The sequence below is a fragment of the Acipenser ruthenus genome, chromosome 19 (genome assembly GCF_902713425.1).
Source record: "Acipenser ruthenus chromosome 19, fAciRut3.2 maternal haplotype, whole genome shotgun sequence".
Taxonomy (NCBI): Eukaryota; Metazoa; Chordata; class Actinopteri; order Acipenseriformes; family Acipenseridae; genus Acipenser; species Acipenser ruthenus.
Window position 1 is genome coordinate 7,999,899 of NC_081207.1, and position 20,333 is coordinate 8,020,231.

The 20,333-nt window shown below is 37.1% G+C and overlaps 1 protein-coding gene across 1 annotated transcript; it reads right to left on the reverse strand.

Moving 5' to 3' along the window:
- Positions 1-6,013: 6,013 nt before the first annotated feature.
- Positions 6,014-17,549, reverse strand: LOC131698724 (leucine-rich repeat and fibronectin type III domain-containing protein 1-like protein). The gene is made up of 2 exons (XM_058992203.1): positions 17,337-17,549; positions 6,014-8,027 (listed from the first exon to the last, which is right to left on the reverse strand). The coding sequence occupies exons 1-2, from the start codon at positions 17,480-17,482 to the stop codon at positions 6,602-6,604; spliced, it is 1,572 nt and encodes a 523-aa protein (XP_058848186.1). The 5' UTR covers positions 17,483-17,549; the 3' UTR covers positions 6,014-6,601.
- Positions 17,550-20,333: the final 2,784 nt, after the last annotated feature.

The window sequence follows — 20,333 nt, forward strand, 5'->3', positions numbered from 1 at the left end:
GAGAGAGAGAGATGGTAAGAGGTACTGATTTAAAACTAAAAAGAGAAAAAGGAAGACTTAAATACTGTGTATGACCATTATTTGCAGAAGATGAATAAACAAGATGATGTGGAAGCCTAATTGACAACCTTTGAAAGAACAGCAGAAAGGGAAAAATGGCCGAAAGCACAATGGGCTGGGTTGCTCGCACCATACTTGACAGGCGACGCTCAGAAAGCTTATTTTGATCTAGAGTTGATCGAATCCAATGACTGATAAATTGAAAAATGAAATTCTGACTAGACTTGGTGTTACTCCAACCGTGAGGGTTCATCGCTTGCACAACTGGATGTACCAACCCAGATTGCCACCCCAGACCCAGATGTTCGATCTGATCCACCTTGCCCGGAAGTGGCTACAACCAGAGACCAACACTGCTGCTGGTATTGTGGAGACAGTAGTACTGGACGTAGTCTATCCCAAGAAGTACGATGCTGGTAGGCCAGAATGAAGCACTCACCGCAGACAGCTTGGTCGGCATTGTGGAGCGATACTTCACAGCGAAATCAGGCGATCAACTACAAGGCGAAAGACCCCAGTTCCCCATGGCTTGGTGAACCAGCGGGCAGGGTAAGACTGTTCATAAGAATATTGGGGTAATCGAGCAGCCTAGGGCTGTAAAAACATCAAGAGACTGGGAATTTGATAAAAAGACGGCAGTAGAAAGTACAGGACAATGGCAGAGATATAACTCCCCCCCCCCCGACCACTCATTTGCTATAACTGTGATAAACCGGGACATATTGCTGCTCACTGTACGCTCAAAGAAGAGCCTATGCAGTGCAATGTGGGGAAGGTTGATACTGACAATGCTGTTCTGTATTCCTGTCCTGTAATAACTGCTCTTTCAGTGGGGGAAACTCCTGAAAACAAACATATGTGTAAAGGTTGATGAGACTGAGGTAATGGCTCTACTTGATTTGGGTAGCATGATCACTCTGCAAAATTAGTGCCAACCTCCAAGTTGGATGAGTCTCCGGGAATCAATATTACGTACATCCACGGTGCCACACGCCAGTACCCGACCTCTGTGGTAAACATACATACAGAAGTGGGAACACTTAATTACCAAGTTGCTGTTGTGTCAACGTTACCATATGATGTAATATTGGGACTCTCAAAGTTAGGCGCAAAATTGGGTTGTTTGGAACCACCCATTCAAATGTTAGAGGGAGGAGTCGTCCATCTCATCATCAGGTGTAAAACAGGGTGGGATTATTGTTGAATCACTTCTGAAGGTTTTACTGGGTGAGGATAATGAAGAACAAATGGAAGAGGTGAGGGAGTATCCCCAACCCAGTGTCAGTCAAGAACCAGAGTTAGAAAACGGTAACCAGTGAGGAACCCAGACCTAGTATTAGTACCGAATGGATTGAACCAGCTGAGTCTGTAAACCCAGAATTAGACTTGCCTGATTTAGAGGTTTCCCCCACTAATTTTGAACAGCACAAGTCCAAGACCCCACATTGTATCGCTCATGAGAAAACGGAAAAATGATTAACGGGAACCCTGTTCATAATGATAACATGCCAGTAGGTGTTCCCTGCTTCATGATGAAAAATGATTTACTTTATCAGGTTGATAAGTTGGGGGTAGACGTGATAGAGCAGTTGTTGGTGCCCACCAGTTTTAAACAGACAGTATTGGACTTGGCTCACAGTCACATTTTAGGGGGCCATCTAGGCAAGGAAAAGACTCGAGAGAGGGTGCTATGGAGGATTTACTGGCCAGGTGTATATGCTGATATTACTAACCATAGTAATTCATGTCTTGAATGCCAACACACTGCCCCCAAACCAGCCTTTAGAAAGGATTGCAATGGATTTGGTGGGACCCCTACCTAAGTCTGCAAGGGGGCATCAATCCATTTTAGTAGTGCTTGATTATGCCAGAAGATATCCTGAAGCTGTTCCACTATGGACCATGGCATCCAAGGGATTTGCAAAGGAACTTATGCTTATGTTTAGCCTGGTTGGATTCCCAAAATAAATACTCACTGACCAGGGAACCCCTTTTATGTCCAGGGTAACGGTAGACTTATGTCGCCATTTGAAAATTAAACATTTACGAACCTCTGTATACCACCGTGTGACAAAGATGGCTGCAGGGAGGAACTCAGACCAGAGAGAGAAACACACAGACAGAGACGGTGGTGATGCTGAGCTGAGTGCAATGGCTGCACTCAGCGTTTATTAACAAAATAAAAAGGTTTACCAAACAGAACACAAAACAGGACACGGCACTACACGCCAAAATAAACAGACAGACAAAACGAACTACACAGACAAACACGGTGAGCTTCTTTTACTATTATTACTTTTAAATACCCTCCGTCTCCTAACCCGTTCTCCACTCACCGAACACCAACCCCCAGTGAGTGAAAACATGCAGCTTTTATGCAGTTGTACCGAGATTCGATTGCTAGTCAATCATTCAATTGGAATCTCGGTACAACTGCACGTGAATTAATTACAGTGCAATTCCCCGTGCTCACATATTACTTTTTACTTGCACGTGATGTGATGTGCCATCCCCATGCCTAAATACAAATATACAATTTACACACACGTGAAACACAGACCGCTTATATCCCGTGTACCAATGCCTATACACCAACATTTACACACAACACGTAACATAACATACACAGGGGGGGCACTTTGCCACACACCCTCAGAATGACAGTCTTGTTGAGAGGTTCAACAAGACGCTCAAATCTATGCTTAGGAAAGCCATCGACAAAGATGCAAAAAATTGGAACTTTATGCTACCTTATCTAATGTTTGCCGTATGTGAGGTACCACAGACATCACTTGGTTTGTCACCTTTTGAATTACTGTATGGTAGGCACCCCCGGGGAATCCTTGACATTGCACGTGAATCCTGGGAACATGAAGCCACCCCTTTCAAAAGTGTAATTGAACATATCACCCAGATGCACGATAGGATAGTGGCAGAAATTCCCATAGTGACGGAGCACCTAAGAAAGGCACAAGAACACCAAAGGTTTACTTATAACAGGTCAGCCACTCTACAAATCTTTCAGCCTGGGGATAGGGTGTTGGTGTTAGTACCCACGGTGGAATGTAAACTACTAGCTACGTGGAAAGGCCCGTAGTAATAGAAAGGTAATAGAAAGGGTTGGTGAGGTGAATTACAGAATAAGACAACCAGGTCGCAGAAGGTTGGAACAAATATGTCATGTCAATTTATTGAAAGCATGGCGAGATAGAGAAGCCTTAGTATCCATTGAAACCTACTCTACTCTCCAATAGAGGCTCCAGAGGTGCACGTTCCAGACATACTGTCACCCATACAAAAACACGAAGTGACCGAGTTTGTACAGAAGAATAAGAAGGTATTTTCAGGTATACCGGGTAGGACACAGATGATAACACAAGGCATTGTCACAGCACCAGGAAAGAGGGTAAACATAAGACCGTATAGGATCCCTGAGGCACGTAGGGCAGCCATTAAGGAAGAGGTTGAGAAGATGTTGAGACTAGGGGTCATAGAAGAGTCCTCAAGTGAGTGGTCCAGACTTGATGGGTCTTGGATATTTTGCAATAGCTGCTCCTCTAACAGACATGACCAAGGGTAGAGGGCCAAATATGGTCAGGTGGACTGAAAGTGCTGAGGACGCTTTCACGATCTTACAAGGGATGCTGTGTAGTGACCCTGTTCTAGTGGTCCCAGATTTGGATAAGGAATTTATAGTGCAAATGGTTGCCTCCGAGGATGGGCTAGGGGCCGTTTTGTCCCAACGAGTGGATGGTGTCGAACACCAGGTTTTGTTTTTGAGCAGGAAGCTGGAAGACAGAGAAAATAATTATGCAATTGTGGAGAAAGAGTGCCTTGCGATACGTGAATGGGCACTTGAATCTTTGAAATATTATTTGTTGGGTAGATCTTTCACCCTGGTGAGTGATCACGCCCCACTCACGTGGATGCATCATGAAAAATATACTGATTTAAAAATAGTAAATTATACTGATTTAAATATAGTTATATATAACTTATTAGTGTGGTGAGCTATTCCAAAATTTCAATTTCTTTGAACCATCTGTTTTTTTAATAATACAAGTACAAAAAGGGATGTGCACAGTATTGACATGCTAATTTAAAAACAGTATTATTATGATATATAACATTCAATGAGGCTAAGCAGCAATCATTATAATTATAACCTTTGACATGACTGCAGTCTTTACAACACTGGGAGAAATAATACTGCACTGCTAATTATACTGCCCAAGTTAGCCTCAGGATAAATAGTAATGAAGCAGGCAACTACTAATATTATATTTTACCTGAGAAAGTAACCTGCAAAGTTCATTGTATAAACACCAGCAATACTAATTAGCTGTGCTTCCTGTGAGTACAATTTCAAATGCTCAGTGTGTAATTTAAACATGTAAGAAAAAAACAACTAAAAAGTAAAACATAAAAGTTTAAACAAATGTATAAACAAAGACAAGCAGACTGGATATGAATATTGTTTGATGACTTTAATTAAAATAATAGTTGAGTGTTTTTGATACCGCTACCATTTCACCTAGAAAGGTAACTGACACTTAAAACAGAACTCATGTGGAGGCTGTGTGGTCCAGTGGTTAAAGAAAAGGGCTTGTAACCAGGAGATTCCTAGTTCAAATCCCACCTCAGCCACTGACTTATTGTGTGACCCTGAGCAAGTCACTTATTCTCCTTGTGCTCCGTCTTTCGGGTGAGACGTAATTGTAAGTGACTCTACAGCTGATGCATAGTTCACACACCCTAGTCTCTGTAAGTCACCTTGGATAAAGGTGTCTGCTAAATAAACAAATAATAATAATAATGTGCAGAATAACAAGGCCTCAGGTTTTCCATATATAGTGAAACCCCTCTATAAATGCCAGTCAAGAGAACAACAAAATAGGGGCTAGACCTTATGACAAAAGCCTATTTCTTGTAACAAATTAATCATAGGATTTTCACTATTGAAAAAGTTTAGCCTGTTTATTTAACACTTTATTGAACAGTTTAACCATCGATCTAATTCACTGTGTTCTAATTTAGTTTGAAAAATATATGTTAAACTACCCAAAAGGTTGGTAGGTTACACCATGATAGTCTCATAAGAGAGTTAATTTAAAAGATGCTTGGTATGTTGGGAATGAAAATGGTGGCCTTAATGTTGGAAGTGTCTTTGGTGCCTTAATTGGTGTATTATTGGTTGGTTGATAAAGCAGGTTTCAGGATTAAATGTTCACAACCTTTTTAATTATTCTGGAAGGCTGAACACATTCCTTGTGTGGTTGCCTGCTTCTAATTCTTTGCACTAACTATTAATTACCAAATTGATTTTTATCCCTCAAAACACCTTCCAGAACCTTGTGGAGCCACATTGTGTCAATGCTGTGATCAGGGTAGACCAAGGGTGTCCAATCACAGACCTGGATGGAGGTTTAATTGATTCAATTAGAACAGGGCTGGAACAAAGACCAGGAGTGGAAGGGCTAATTTTGGCCACCCCTTGGGTAGACGGTGATCCAACTGGATATTACGTACAGGTCCTAAAAAGTAGTCTGGCAAAGTAGTTTTAAAAAACTGTAGTGTTTGAAAAACATATAGTCTTTTGAAAAGTAAGTACAGCCCTGCTAGTGCAAATTGAGCTTTCTGGGTGGTGGATGGTTTATAACAAAAGATTGCAGAAATTTAGAAAAACAGAGGTTAGAATCCATTGACATATACTTATAGTCTCAGCGGTCCCATTCGAGCTGCATAAAAGAACAGAGTAAGAACTGAATGACAATGAGCAGCAGGATGTCGGGTTGTGCGTTCATGCATGGCTGTGACTGGCTTTGTGGGTTTTTCTGCACATAAATAACCAACCAGACTGTGCAGCACATTACAGCATCAATTAAAAATAACTCAATTGATTTTCAAAGGCAGTGCATTAAACATGTTTTTTTTTATTGTCACATTAAATAAAACCGGTATTAAGAAACAATATACATTTTATAAATAAGAGAAAGTAACCTAAAATATCATTTTAATTGCCTTTTTTTAAATGGGTCTTATAATTTTCCTTTTATTCTGAGCGGTTTGGGTTTTTTCCTACAATATTAAAGTTGTATTATTGTTTCTCAAAATAATAATAATAATAATAATAATAATAAAGTATATTGGAACAGCAACATGCATAACCACCATGAATGGTTGCAAACAGTATAAGATAGTAAAGGAAACAACTAAAATTAATTTAAATCCAGCACATTTGCAATACAATGTAATCCTTACTGATAAACACATACATCAAACCACTAGATTTATATAAATTACTTAAATATTTTTAAATATATTTATACTATACTTACAATAATTCAATATGTATTTAAATTGTATTTAATTATACCTATTAGACCTATTGAATCTGAAAGAACTCAAATGTCTAAACATTAGCCTAATTTTAGTACTACATTTTGAAATTTAAAAAGTGTTTTCTGTCCATATTGCCACACTATTAAATGTGTTCCGAAAGCAGAACCAAGATGTACATTTTGTCCTATCATACACCAGTTTATAATTGAGTTCTTCTTTCAAGTTCTGTAACAGTCTGTTGATGGGGTGGGTAGCTTCCATCAGCGTGCTCGGCCACTCTTGGGACAGTATCATCACCATTCTCCCTTGACCAATGCACATGGCCATGTCTGTCCTCTATATGAGGGATGGACTGGGGGTTCTCTGGAAGAGTTAGGATATTTGGAGTATCAACAAACCTGTTGAAGGAAACATCATTGCGGAGGTGCTGCTTTATGTACCTGCAGGCGACTCTTAAGATGCAAAACAGTATGATAAGAAAAATGATGCATATTAAGACTACTGCTGTCCACAGCAATACCCGTAGACTCTTGCTGATTGTAGGGGTCTGAGGAGTAGGAGCGGTGACAGGTCGGGTGGTGATGAAGGGTGGCTTGGGAGTGGGTGACACCACAATGTTAAGCAAGCTAACAGCTGTCCCTTCCACATTTGTAGCCATGCAAGCGTAAAGTCCAGCAAACTTAGCTTCCACTACTTGTACATGCAAGGTTCCATCTTCATTATAAAATGGAGGAAATGACTTGTTAAATAATTGTAATCCACTGGGAAGTATCCAACTAACCCTTGGGCGAGGAAACCCACTGAGTAGGCAAGACAGAGTTAGAGGCTGCAGATCCCTCACAGTCACTTCTTTATAGACCTCTTCAACCTGGGGTGGGCTGCATTCTTCAACAGCTTGGTTCACCATACATGAGGATTTGGTTAAAATCACAGATCTGCTGAACCACTGGTATTCAGGTAGGGCCATTCCTCTGTACTTGCACTGACATGTCAATGTATTTCCAATGAGACTCACCACAGGAAAGGAGTTATTCCTGAACATTACGCCAAACCAGTAAGGGGTAATCGTGACAAAGTGGTTGTTGTCCAGATTGAGGAAGCGAAGGCTCACTAAGTTCGCTAATGCTTTTTCCTCAATTGACCTGAGGCCGTTGCCGGAAAGGTCAAGATGCTCCAGATTCATCAGACCAGCAAACATCCCACGTCGGATCTGATCCAGTCGGTTGTTCGCGAGGAACAATCTTCTTATCGGCAGGCCGGCAAAGGCGTTTTGATGCATTGCTGCATTACTCAGGTTGACTTCTGTTAGGTTTAAAGTCTGCAGCATGGGAAGGCCATGGAATGCATGAGCATCAAGGTAAAGGAGGTTGGTTCTCTTAACTGTCAGTTCCTTCAGCGAGATGAAGTTCTGCAACGTTTTATTATCCATGGGAAAGCTTCCACAGGAATCCAAAACTAATTCAGTGGCATTTTGATTTCCAATTATTGGGAGATGTTGAGTTTTCTGAGGTCCACAGCATGAGCTGGTGAAGTTTGTGCATTTACAGCTTACTGTGCAATTCCAAGCCTCCAGGCTTTTACACATGATCAGCAGGAGCAGCAGAGGAAGATGATGGCCCATATTCCTGCTGAGTAAAATTACATATTACAGTATCTTAATATTATGATATGTCAATATACCAATTGATACATTTACCACCGTTACAAGTATTTCAGAAAAGTTAAGAAAAGTATTGTAAATGTGAAGCATATAATGGATCCCTAAACTCAAGTACTACCCAATATAGGGCCATTAAAGTCGGATTCTAATAACAATTTCTAGAATTGTGTTAATTATATTTACATTCATGTGGAAGATGTGCATGAAAAATGCTAAAGAAAATGTATATACTGTAAAACAAAGGGAAGCGTAACAATCTAAAAATATTGCCAGTTGTTACTGTACGAAACACAAATGAAAGGCTAAGAGGAATGAACTATTGTGGTTGGAAAAAGTGAAAACAAAGTTTGTGTAATGGGCAGTGTTGTGTGATGCACTGCTGTTACAGATTCTGTCCTCTGTCAGTGAAATGACATGAGGTTAAAATCTCTATAACCATGAATGCAGACAATTGAGGCTGTGTGGTCCGGTGGTTAAAGAAAAGGGCTTGTAACCAGGAGGTCCCAGGTTCAAATCCCACCTCAGCCACTGACTTATTGTGTGACCCTGAGCAAGTCACTTAACCTCCCTGTGCTCCGTCTTTCGGGGGAGACGTAGTTGTAAGTGACTCAGCAGCTGATGCATAGTTCACACACCCTGTCTCCACCCTGTTACATATCGAAAACCAAAAGAAAACCTTGGTTTGGAAAATGTTTACAAAGCTTTAATTAGAACACCTTTGCAAACTCTATAATCAGTCATACAATGGGTATATGAAGAATGTACAGTCAATTGTGCTACTGTATTGAAATATCAGTTGCCACAGCCTAAAGCCCATATTCTCAACAAGTGCGCTGTTAATTTCAACTGTACACATTACATGGATGTTTATGAACCCAGTGCTATGCCTCTAGAGAAACTGGCAACAGCATTCTTCACTTCAAGGACATCCCAAGGTAACTGGATGGCACATTTACTTTTACGTCACAGTGCTATTTCATTTTTAACACAATGGATTTATTTGAACTGAAACAGACTCCATTCAGTGTGACGAATACTTTCAAATGCCACCCATAGGGACCACAAATTACAGTGAAATAAAACATATCAAATGCATAACTGACTCTCCAAACCATACTGGTTGCTAAGGAGCAGCGGGCTCCCTTGTGCTTGCGAATTAAACATTAGGTAGCAGGCTGATGTGTATTGGAAAATGACTGTGATATCTGTGTTTTGGCACCAAATAAAATTTCTATAAATTCATTTTTTTATTGGTTGTTCATGGCAGAAGGTCAACATCTCTGAGACTTCATGCATTGACCTTTTAAATGTAAACTTGAAATACTGTCATACTTAAATACTGCTTTATCACTAAACCATCATAGACTACAATATGAGTCTATCACAGCTGCAAGCAGCATAGGGTCAGTTATCGAGCTATCTTACTTTCTAGTATTATTATCAGCAAATGTTCATACAGTACCGTATGTTCACTGTAAAGGAGAAGCATGCCTAATAGGACCAAGGGCTTGTGAGGAAATGCTAGATAAATAATTGATTAGATGTCATTAATACAAACCAGAAAATAAATATTTTATAACACATTTTATGGAAACAACCCATCTGTTTTTATATAATCAATCTTCTGTGTTAAAGAACTGACCCATGTATCACACTAACAATAAGTGATATAAATGTATCAAACGACCATTACAAAGTACATGTTCTAGGGATAACATCTGGCTTCCCTATGCTGGAACTGTGTTTAACCTTTTCAGTGCCTCAGTAAAAAAGGTTTTAATAAGAGTATCTCTTCCCGTTTTGGACTCATTTGTTAATTACTGTCCAATAATCTACTTACCTAAAACAATAAGTAAAACCTGCATTTCAAAAAAATGTTCTTACATTATAGTTTTTATAAACATAAGTGAAAGAGATCAGGATTCAGCAGCACTGTTTCTGAAACTGACAACACACACAGTTAAAAACTCCACAGTTGCTACAGATTTCTGATTTTCCTTAAGTAGATATCTATCTGTGGAAACATTTTCCCATTTTTCCTATAAACATGGGTGATAAAACACAACTGCTAACACTGTCGATTTAGTGGGTAGACCAAGAAAAAATGCTTGCAGTGTCTTGTACACCACAGGCAACCTCTCATGAAGTATTGTAATGCCTTCATCCTTACATTTTAAAGTTCAGAATCTAAAACTCATTTTCCATAGCGCTATTTTATATTTATCTAAGTACAACTATAGCCAAAAGTTTTGCATCACCTAAAATTTTAGGATTGAGACAAGAAAAAATTATATGAACATAATTTAGATCATCATGTAATCAAATAAACTACAAAATTATATTACCAAAGTCTACCGGAAGCCATAATAATAGTACAGTATTATGTTAGATTTTGAAATGTGACATTAAGTATATGGAAAACTACGAAGCGGTTTGTAATTCAATATTAACATATCATTATTCAGCAGGTTTCATTTGACTTCATGAAGCAAAATTAGTGAATTCTTTATATGATGATGCAAAACTTTTGGCCATAGCTGTAGAAGCAAGTAAAGATTTATTTTGAACCTAATCTGGATATGTAAATGATTTAAATGTAATATTAGGCTTTGCTCTTTTGAAATACAAGAGTAATATCAGAAAATATAAAAATAATTATATGCAAATGATATGTGACATACTAATTTACATATGGAAATAGATTAAACAGTGCATACAAATCTTAATGTAAACTTGGCAGATTGATTGTATATGAGATTTGGTTGGTGACATTGCAGGGCTGCAACCAAAGTGAAAGTCTATGTTTTGGTTTACTGCATAATAGGAATATGGGCCCCAATATGGAGCCTATTACACAGAGATTTCAATGCAAATGCAGACAGCAGTGTCAGAACTCGTATCTATGCTAGATTAACTCCATCAAAATAGTTTTTATGCAAATGTAGAACTAAATAATTGAACATCACAGCTGAACTAATAAATCAACAGTAATTTATTTTATCACTATGGAAACTATTTATCACTACATCTCCCTTATTGAAAAGTTGTGCTAATCATATCTTCCTTGAAGAATAATAAAAATAGATCTTCAAATACCCATTCCTATCGGAACAATAAAAAGTATATGGAGAATTTTAAGCCAGTTAATAAAAACACAACACAAAAACAGATATCCAAATGCAATTAAATTAGATTTTGATTTAAAAATTATTTAATGGAAGTTAATTTTTAAAGTCTGTTTGTAGCTGTATGCACTTATGCACACAAAATGAATGATTATAGGTTAGAGTTGGACGATGCAAACATATTATTGACAACTCTCCAGCATAATTCACATCACTCCATCACTCCTTGTAAAAGCAATATAGATATAAAAATACATTTTGCTTTTGCTGTTATAGTTAATAAAAATTACTCAATATCAAAATATATATTTTTGCTGTGTTAATCAAGGCAATCGTGATCATAGATCTGAGTGGATGCTGTTTGCTAGCTTAGCTGTGACACACTCTGTGTCATAGCAGCTAATCTAATAAACAATATCAACTCTTCAAATCTATCATTGGAATTATTTCAAAGCCTCTTCAAGCTGATTAATTACAGCAGTCACCTGGTTTCAGTGATTTAAACAGTGTCAGATCTCAATAACACTGCTCTTTACGGTTAATTCTTAGCATTACTACACACAATAAAAATACAGTAAAGGTTTATACACTTCATTAAAACAGATCCCCAGCTAGGTTTTATTCTAGTATTACTCTTAAAGTATGCATGTGATTGCTAATTGTATGCCTGCAAACGAAACTGTAGCTGATCTAAACAGTGACACGATCATTATAATTTATGAAAATCCAACGCCTGACAGTGCATACAGGTCTACTAACAAAGAGGGTTTAATTGAAGACTGAATTGTCTCTTAGTATTGTATATGAAAAAAAAATCTGTAATATTCTGTACGTTATACTGTAACTATATTCTAAATGAGAGATAAGGGACCCTGAAGTTCACAAATGAACTCGAGAGAAACTACTGTGTTTCAGGGTATTGGAAAAAAGAAAGGCTTCCTCTGATAGATAGATAGCGACACAAGGGAAGTGGAAACTTAAAGGTTGTAGCTAATGACTTGTATATATAGTTGCCAACAGGTAACTGATAAACTGGGAATTCACAACGTCAATTAGTGTTCCAGCTTCCACCCTCCTCATGTGGTAAAGGTGATATTGAACTGAACTGGGGAGATCAATCAATATCGTGCTTTACCTGATGGAATGTCTGCTCACATCCTGTTCCTTGCTTGGTAATTCATTAACCCTTTAAGGATGCTCTTATGTTGTACAGTGGCACCAAAAATGACTACTACTAAATAGAAATATTAAAAATATGTATAAGACAGTGAATTATTGTAATACCTAAAAAAATCCTAAAAAACAAACAAAAAACATTTGGACAAAAATTAAATACAGTACAGACATGGCACGAGAAACAAAAAAATATTAGTACTGCTGTTTACTGTATGCATACCCAAACAGAAATTTAAAATGTGTTTTCTTTTCATATGGGAACATAGACGGTTACCGCTTGAGTAATAAAACAGCGCCTGCATTGCTATTTTAAATCTCTAATTCACAGATTTATTTACCTTTTCATTGTTTTGCTTTCCTTCTGTTTCGCTGTTTGAAATCTTGAAGTTCTATCTGAAAGTTTGGCAGTCGAATACCGTGTTGTAGTGTCCTGCAAACGAGCTTGCTGATTGGTGGATGAATGTCCTAAACCTAATTATAAAATCAAACTGAAGCTTGGGTATTTTTGTTGTCACTACAAAGCATGTCACAAGAATGATAACACAACTACAGCTATGGCCAAAGCTTTTGCATCACCCTATAGAATTAACAAATTTTGCTTCGTAAAGTTGAATGAAACCTGCTGAATAATGTTACGTTAACATTATTCAGTATACATTATGTATACATAACGTTAAAGGGAATGTGCCTCCATTGGAATTAGACGCACATTTGGTCTCCAAGTAACCAATGCCCTACAATTTTTTATTAATCCAGCAGGGCTCTCTTTCTCAAGTAATGAATGGAAATATTGACCAATGATGCTGACACCGCAACTTTCATCTTTCCTGGGACACTGTAAACAAATGAAAAGGAACACAATTTGGTTTTATTAACTTTTTTTAAATTTGTATTGTGTGCGTTTATGGGAGACGTGAAAATAATATTGATTCCTCAGCTGATATAATTGTTTGAAGCCATACTCCCTTACACAGCAGGCCATTTTTTCTTAGGTTTTTTTCCCCCAAACAAACTTAGCAGCTCAGGCATCCCAAAAGAACATTAAAAGGGCAAACACTGTGGATTGTACACAGTATTTGATTTTTCAGATAACACATTTGAACAAAATCATTTAATTATGGAAGAATTCAGACACTTTATTAAGACCAGTCTACCCGACTGGATTTGGCATTGCCCTGGTGTGGGGAAAGTTCTCCTGGTATAATTTGATTCCCTTAATTACTCTGGAAGGCTGAACAAATGCCATAGTTTACTAAAGCAATACATAGTTTTCACGTGTAGTGAAGAAGGAGGTAAACATTCAGAATTCAAATTTTAGAATTTGGACTGTTTACCTTCTACTTCGCTGCACTTTGCACTTAAAAACAAGTAATTGCTATTATACGTTATTACTTTATATATATATACGTGTTCCATTTACTTTATTTTGGTTTCATTTCTGGGATACTCGAATAAATGTAGACATTTTTGCTTTTTACTTTGCTTTCTTCTACGGTAATCTGCACTGTTACCATAGTGATGGATTTTTTTTTTTTTCAATTTAAACTAATTCCATTTCATAAACAGAAATCAAAAGCTGTAGTATATCGTGACATATCCTATGGCAATGGAGCGATCTGATTGATTGTAAAGTTTGGTGTATAATTAAGCATGGTTGCAGATTAAGTCAACAATAGTCATGCCTACTTTCAAGATGATAATGCACCCCTCCACCTTCCCTGGCCACCACAATCCCCAACTCTCAGTCAAATTAGGCATGTTGGGGATGAACTTGAACAACAAATTCGTCTTCACGTTTCTCTACCTACCTTTCTATAATATCTCAGGGCAGATGGTGGGCCAACACAGTATAGGGTACACATTCTGATATAGCGGCCAGTAAGCTTTAAAATCGCAGTCCAAAAAAGTAATAGGTTCTGTGCTTAGCTACTGTACACTCCCTCACTTCACCAGAAAAGCATATCTAAAGTAAGGACAATATTTGTCGAGCCCGAACTGCAGCTTCTAGCCAGTTCTATCTAATAGCTAACCCCATGTCCATTACTAGGTGATAATGGACTTCTATGAGGTTCGTTATCACACACATGCTCAATATATTATCCCGAGGTCTCAGGTCACCATCTGCAATGTTTCAAATTTTCAGCAGAATTTGCTCTGATGCCAGATAGGCATACCAGGACATTTACATGTTTATATTACAAATAGTTTTTTCTTATAGTCCTTTTCATACTGAATTTATATTGATATATCATGTAAACAAAACCCTGTGCTGGCTGTTAATTCATGATAATGATCACATTCAAGTTGATACATGAAAGTAATTTGTTTCTTCATTAAGTCACTTTACACATTTATGTCACAATAGTGTCAAACATTGATCCTATAATAAAAATACACTATTTTATTCAGTCTGTACCCTTTATTGAAAAGGTTACATATTCCTAGCTAACCAGCAGTGACATAAGTGCATGAGCCCATCAACAAAGAATAAAAAGCTCTAATTGGCTTCTGGGGGTTAAATCCCTGGCTCAAATTCCCAGAAGGTGGAAGAGTGTGCAATGTTTACCATGCAGCTCTATGGAGCTATACTAGAAAACAAGGGGTCTAATACTATGTACCAAGAGATTTTAGGGTTAACTATTTTTTATCCAGGATGCTCCAACTGCTGTTGGATTTATATCTAATGTTCACTCAAACAATGCAAAAAGAAGTCACTATGATCTGCAGCAGGTATTGTACAATCAATGCATTGATACTTATAAAATAGATGATGATTTCCTAAATATAGCAATCAATACCATTGGCAATCATCATTGTGACCCACTTTAAAATGCGGAAGAACTAACACATGTTCAAAGTTCAAGCAAACCATTTGATTTCCATGGTTTAGTTCTTAGTCAGTCAATTGTCAGCTGAAAATTTCACAAAGCTAAAACTTTATTTGCCTAATTAAAAGGACACAGTAGAACGAAGTGTCTGTAACTCCACTGTAATATTATTTGTTTATTTAGCAGACGCCTTTATCCAAGGCGACTTACAGAGACTAGGGTGTGTGAACTATGCATCAGCTGCAGAGTCACGTACAACTACGTCTCACCGGAAAAACAGAGCACAAGGAGGTTAAGTGACTTGCTCAGGGACACACAATGAGTCAGTAGCTGAGCCGGGATTTGAACCAGGGATCTTCTGGTTACAAGCCCTTTTCTTTAACCACCGGACCACACAGCCTCCTGTAATTACACACATGGTTGTGTAGTTACAATGCAACAACATGTTCAACAAAATAAAAAAGGTTAGTAGCGTCTTGTAATGACACTGAATTTAAACACGTGATTGTATTTTGACAATGTAATTCCTATGCAACAACACAAGCAATTACAGTCTAAAAACACATTAAAAGAAACAAACTAGATAAAAAAATCTGTACATTTCTGTACTTTTGAATAATATAAACCGCTCTAGCTAATAGGCAGTTTTTACAATTAATCTAATGCATAACCTGTAATCGGCAATCACTGCTGTTGCTGGGTAGAGATGTGAGCTTCAGTGATTACAAATATAAGGATTTTGAGAGTTAATCTCAGGGGCCCTAGGAGGATGGTTGGGAACTTTAAATTTCAGTGATTTAAACAGTGTCAGATCTCAATAACACTGCTCTTTACGGTTTTTCGGGTATTCATTAAAAAAAAAAAAAAAAACATAAATCTGTTGTTTTGGATTTCAGAAGGCATGTAAACACAAGGGTCCCCAGTGGCTCACCTGATAAAAACACTGCCATCGGACACGAAGAGCGGCAAGCAACTGGATTATAAAATGGAATATGTTCCACCTACTTAACATTAATTTACCATGAACAGGGCCACACCTTATGTATTTAGCATGAATAAAAAAAAAATACATCTATGTATTTGCTTACGATTGTAAGTCACCCTGGATAAGGGCGTCTGCTAAGAAATAAATAATAATAATAATAATAATAATAATAATAATAATAATAATATGTGAAAATGTGTAGTTGTTCATATGGAAATGCATGGTATATGCTATTTGGATGCTAAAATGAAGTGTTACAACATTTCTCAACAAGCAGAAAAAATACGTTCTGCTTCTAAAAACAATAACAATACATCTCAGCTGCTAGATAACCTTATTTAACTGCTCTAAATGGCAGCACATCTAAATACTGCCTATTTTTATATAGACAGAAATCCAGAGACTCACAATAACTATTGGGTGTTTGACTTTCATAACCTTGGTACACAAAGAGCAATTTTGATTCATCACTGTTTGACCAGTTAAATACCCTCTCTACTCCTTAGTAGTGTTCAACAGTCTTTAACTGTACAAGGGCCCACAATCGTAATTAAGAAAAGGATTCAGATCATACTCTAAGGAAAAAGAAGCAGGCATAATTAGACAATTTTGTTTTTTAATATACCTGTTCGTAATACAGTATGTAGCCTATAATGCACTCAGAAGACCTACTCAGATACCATTCAGCCTTCAAATTTACATGTATAATACTACAATATAACAATTTCACAGAGCCCATTAGGGGAGCGTGGAATAAAAATGTCTATATCAGCATATTCATACATCCATTAGCCCTATTTTCTTCATATTTCAGAAATGTACACCCTGTATCAATGTATATCACTTAATTTCATTTTTTTTACGCACATTCCCCTAAATTGCTTGACAAAAGCTGCAGCTGCAAAATAATAAAACCGACCTGCCATTAAAATGCAAATTAAAACTAATATGCACTAGGCTTTCAAAATGGAAAGCACAGATAAAGCCGTCAAGTCAAACATCTGTGCATATTTGAAATCAACATGCACACCCACAGTAAAGCCCAGTAATCAGTCATGTAAGTTTATGTGCATATATGTAAATTATAGCTGTTGTTTCTCTATTTCTGGCAATTTGCTCAAATGAGTAAAATATTTGTATTACATTAAAATATTACTTACAAGTTATTTATCTTGAAATAAAACCTTCCGCTGGTTTCTGTGTAGATCAGCATAATGTTAATGAAGAACTCAGTGGAGAATTCTTTATATCCACCTGTAAGCTGTACCACTGCTGTACGTAAAAAACAAATCAAAACATGAATCATTTAACTCCTAGCAACTTGTATGACTTGTATAATCACAGAGTGCTATGTTTCCCACAATTTAGATATACTGTAAGTAATGTCAAATGTGCATGTAGTGTTGCACACTCCTGTATCTTATATATATTAGATTCATCCAATTAGTCAGGGAGTCATGAGGTCATGAGGAGGTGATGCTAATCTTCAACCACCTGGGAATACAACATAGTGAGACAGGTGTTCTTGTTTCCTTCTCCTTTTGAGTTTACTAGAAGCTGTTTATTAAACTTTGTGGCACAACATAGATGTATTAAATGTTAAACAACAGGCTTGTTTAATTTAACAGTGGCAGATACAGCACTTTATCGATCATGTGATTAGAGTCAGAGTGTGTTGCACAGTGCCAAGCAATATACTATATATCAAACAAGCTTTAACACACACAGTGTTGGCCTTGTGTTTAAAAAATAATCAAGATACTCTTTGATATCCTTACCTCTGTTATTATGAGTGGTTGTGAGTTCCAAATCGTCATTAGGCCACTTTCTTGTGAAAGGAAAAAAAACAAACAAACAAAAAACACCAGTATCTATTCTAAAACTACTTACACATTTCTCTTTTTTCTCCTACTTGGCAACTTTACTGGGTGCTTTCTTTTTAAATGGTGCTATGAAGAGAATAAATAGGGTTGATAATCTAGCACAGCGTGTTCTAGCCCAACAGCTTTTTTGATGGAATTCAGGGTGATTCCCCAGTGCTGTAAAATGGATTATCCTGTCAGGGTGAAGCAAATTGACCCCTAAACAACTTAATGGCTAAAAAAGCAAACATCTTATTAAAAAACAGTTTTCTTAATTACCATGCAGACTCTTTGATTGTATTTCTGGAAGACCTCTCTTCATTGTTCAGGTAATTATTTAAAGATTCTACAGAATGATGCTTCTCGCTGTTGTATTTTTACATTAATTTTCTATTAAATAAGAAACCCATCAAGATTTCACAAAAAATTGGAGACCGAGATAATGATTCACCAGTACTTCAAAGTTGCTAGATATCCTAGTTATTCCAGTTTTGTGTTTTGGCATAAAGGCAGGCAGATAAAATGACTAAACAAAGATTAAAGAAGTATTTCAGGGGAAAATATTGCCATACACTTTTTTCAAATCCAGGATTATGGTATTATTATTTACTGCTTTACACAGATGCCATCTAACTAATCGTGAATATTTATATCTAACATATTTTTCCTGAGATGCCCTCCCCATTTGTTGTTATTAGGAAAGCAAGAGCATTGTTGTGAAATGTAAAGCTGATCAAAGTTTCTGACAGAAACTCAGTAGCTCATTAAGAAGAGTAAAAAAAAAAAAAATCAATCAATGGTTGATTTGTACATTGAAGCCTGAGCATCATAGATATGCTTCTCTCACAATGAGTATGGAGGAGTCTTCTGAAACAATAATTCCTAGAATAATCAGTAAGCATGTAGTAGCTTGTTTCCTACCCTAAACCAGGTAATTAAAACAATTAATCGCTTCAGATTTCCTCCTGTTCCTTTCTTTAAAATCAGATATTTGTTTACTGAGGGAACCAGTATTAAGTTACAACACAGTTCGGTAGTCGTGGAGACAACATAGATCTTGCTACCATGGTAACTGAACCTCCAGATGACAGTAGCAATGCAGTTTGCTGCTCAGTGGTAAAGACTGCTTTGGGTGGTCCATTATTATAAGAGTCTAAAACACACTAATTGAATGGTCTTGTTTCAGAACATATCCTTCAATACCAATGGTTCTGCTCATTTAGAAATGTGTGAACAAATGCAATGAAGTAATATATCTCTTGTGTTGATACAGGCATAATACTGATTGTAGCTGAAGGCTCCTGTATGTAAATTAAATAACACTCCAAATACTCTTGTTCATTTAAAATCTGTTTCATGATTTCGAATTCTAAGGTTTCAAAATGAGTTATCCTAGAGTGTTGGAAGCAGTTATTGCATAAATATGCATAGCAATTATAATAATATCAAGTTTTTACACAATGTAGGAAACTCCAAACATTTACCTGGCTAAATAGCAATGGTTCTGTACTAAGGGGCAATAGTAGTACAACTGCAACTACTCTGTGGTAGTGGATGTATGTTCTTAACATACTTCTTGAAATTGTGGTTTGTTGTTAAAGATCTTTAGCAACTTAGCGTTATTAAGTCAATACATCAGTAACTTTCTAGTTTTGCTCATCTGCGCAAGATTAGACAGGACAAAAATGTTCCCCTAGAAAGAAAGTCACACACACCCAAACCCTGTTACAAGGATTTTAATGGTTAAAACAGAGCAACCCTCCTTAGTCATTAACAGCACACCGTAGTGATTAGAAATCAGAAGGGAAGCGTTTTCTATCTGCTTCAAGTGCCAAGCAAATGATTCCAAAGTACTACAGAGCACCTTGATTTTACAGTTTGCATCAAATACATAACCATCTGTTCCCCCTTTTTCCTCCTCCAACAATGAGACAGAATGCTGTCAATGTCAAATGCAAATATCAAAGGGGGCTGCACCATGCCATGTAAAATAATTTTTGGTAAGAAACTATATCTGCACAAGCACTGTCGATAAAGCATTGGAAGCCACACGGTTATTATAAATGGATCACACAGTTATCACTGACATACACCAACTGGATGTTGATATGTTGTTTTGTTTCCGATTTAGTTCCTGAGAAGAATAGTCTCCACAGTTATTATTGAGGAGCAGTTGCTGCTCGCTGTGTGTTAATGTTGTCTGTAAAACATTGATATCCAGTCAGTTAGAAAAAGGCTTAATGCAAAAGCTTGTTTTAACTCTATGTAGCATATAAAGGGTTAAGTTAGATCAAG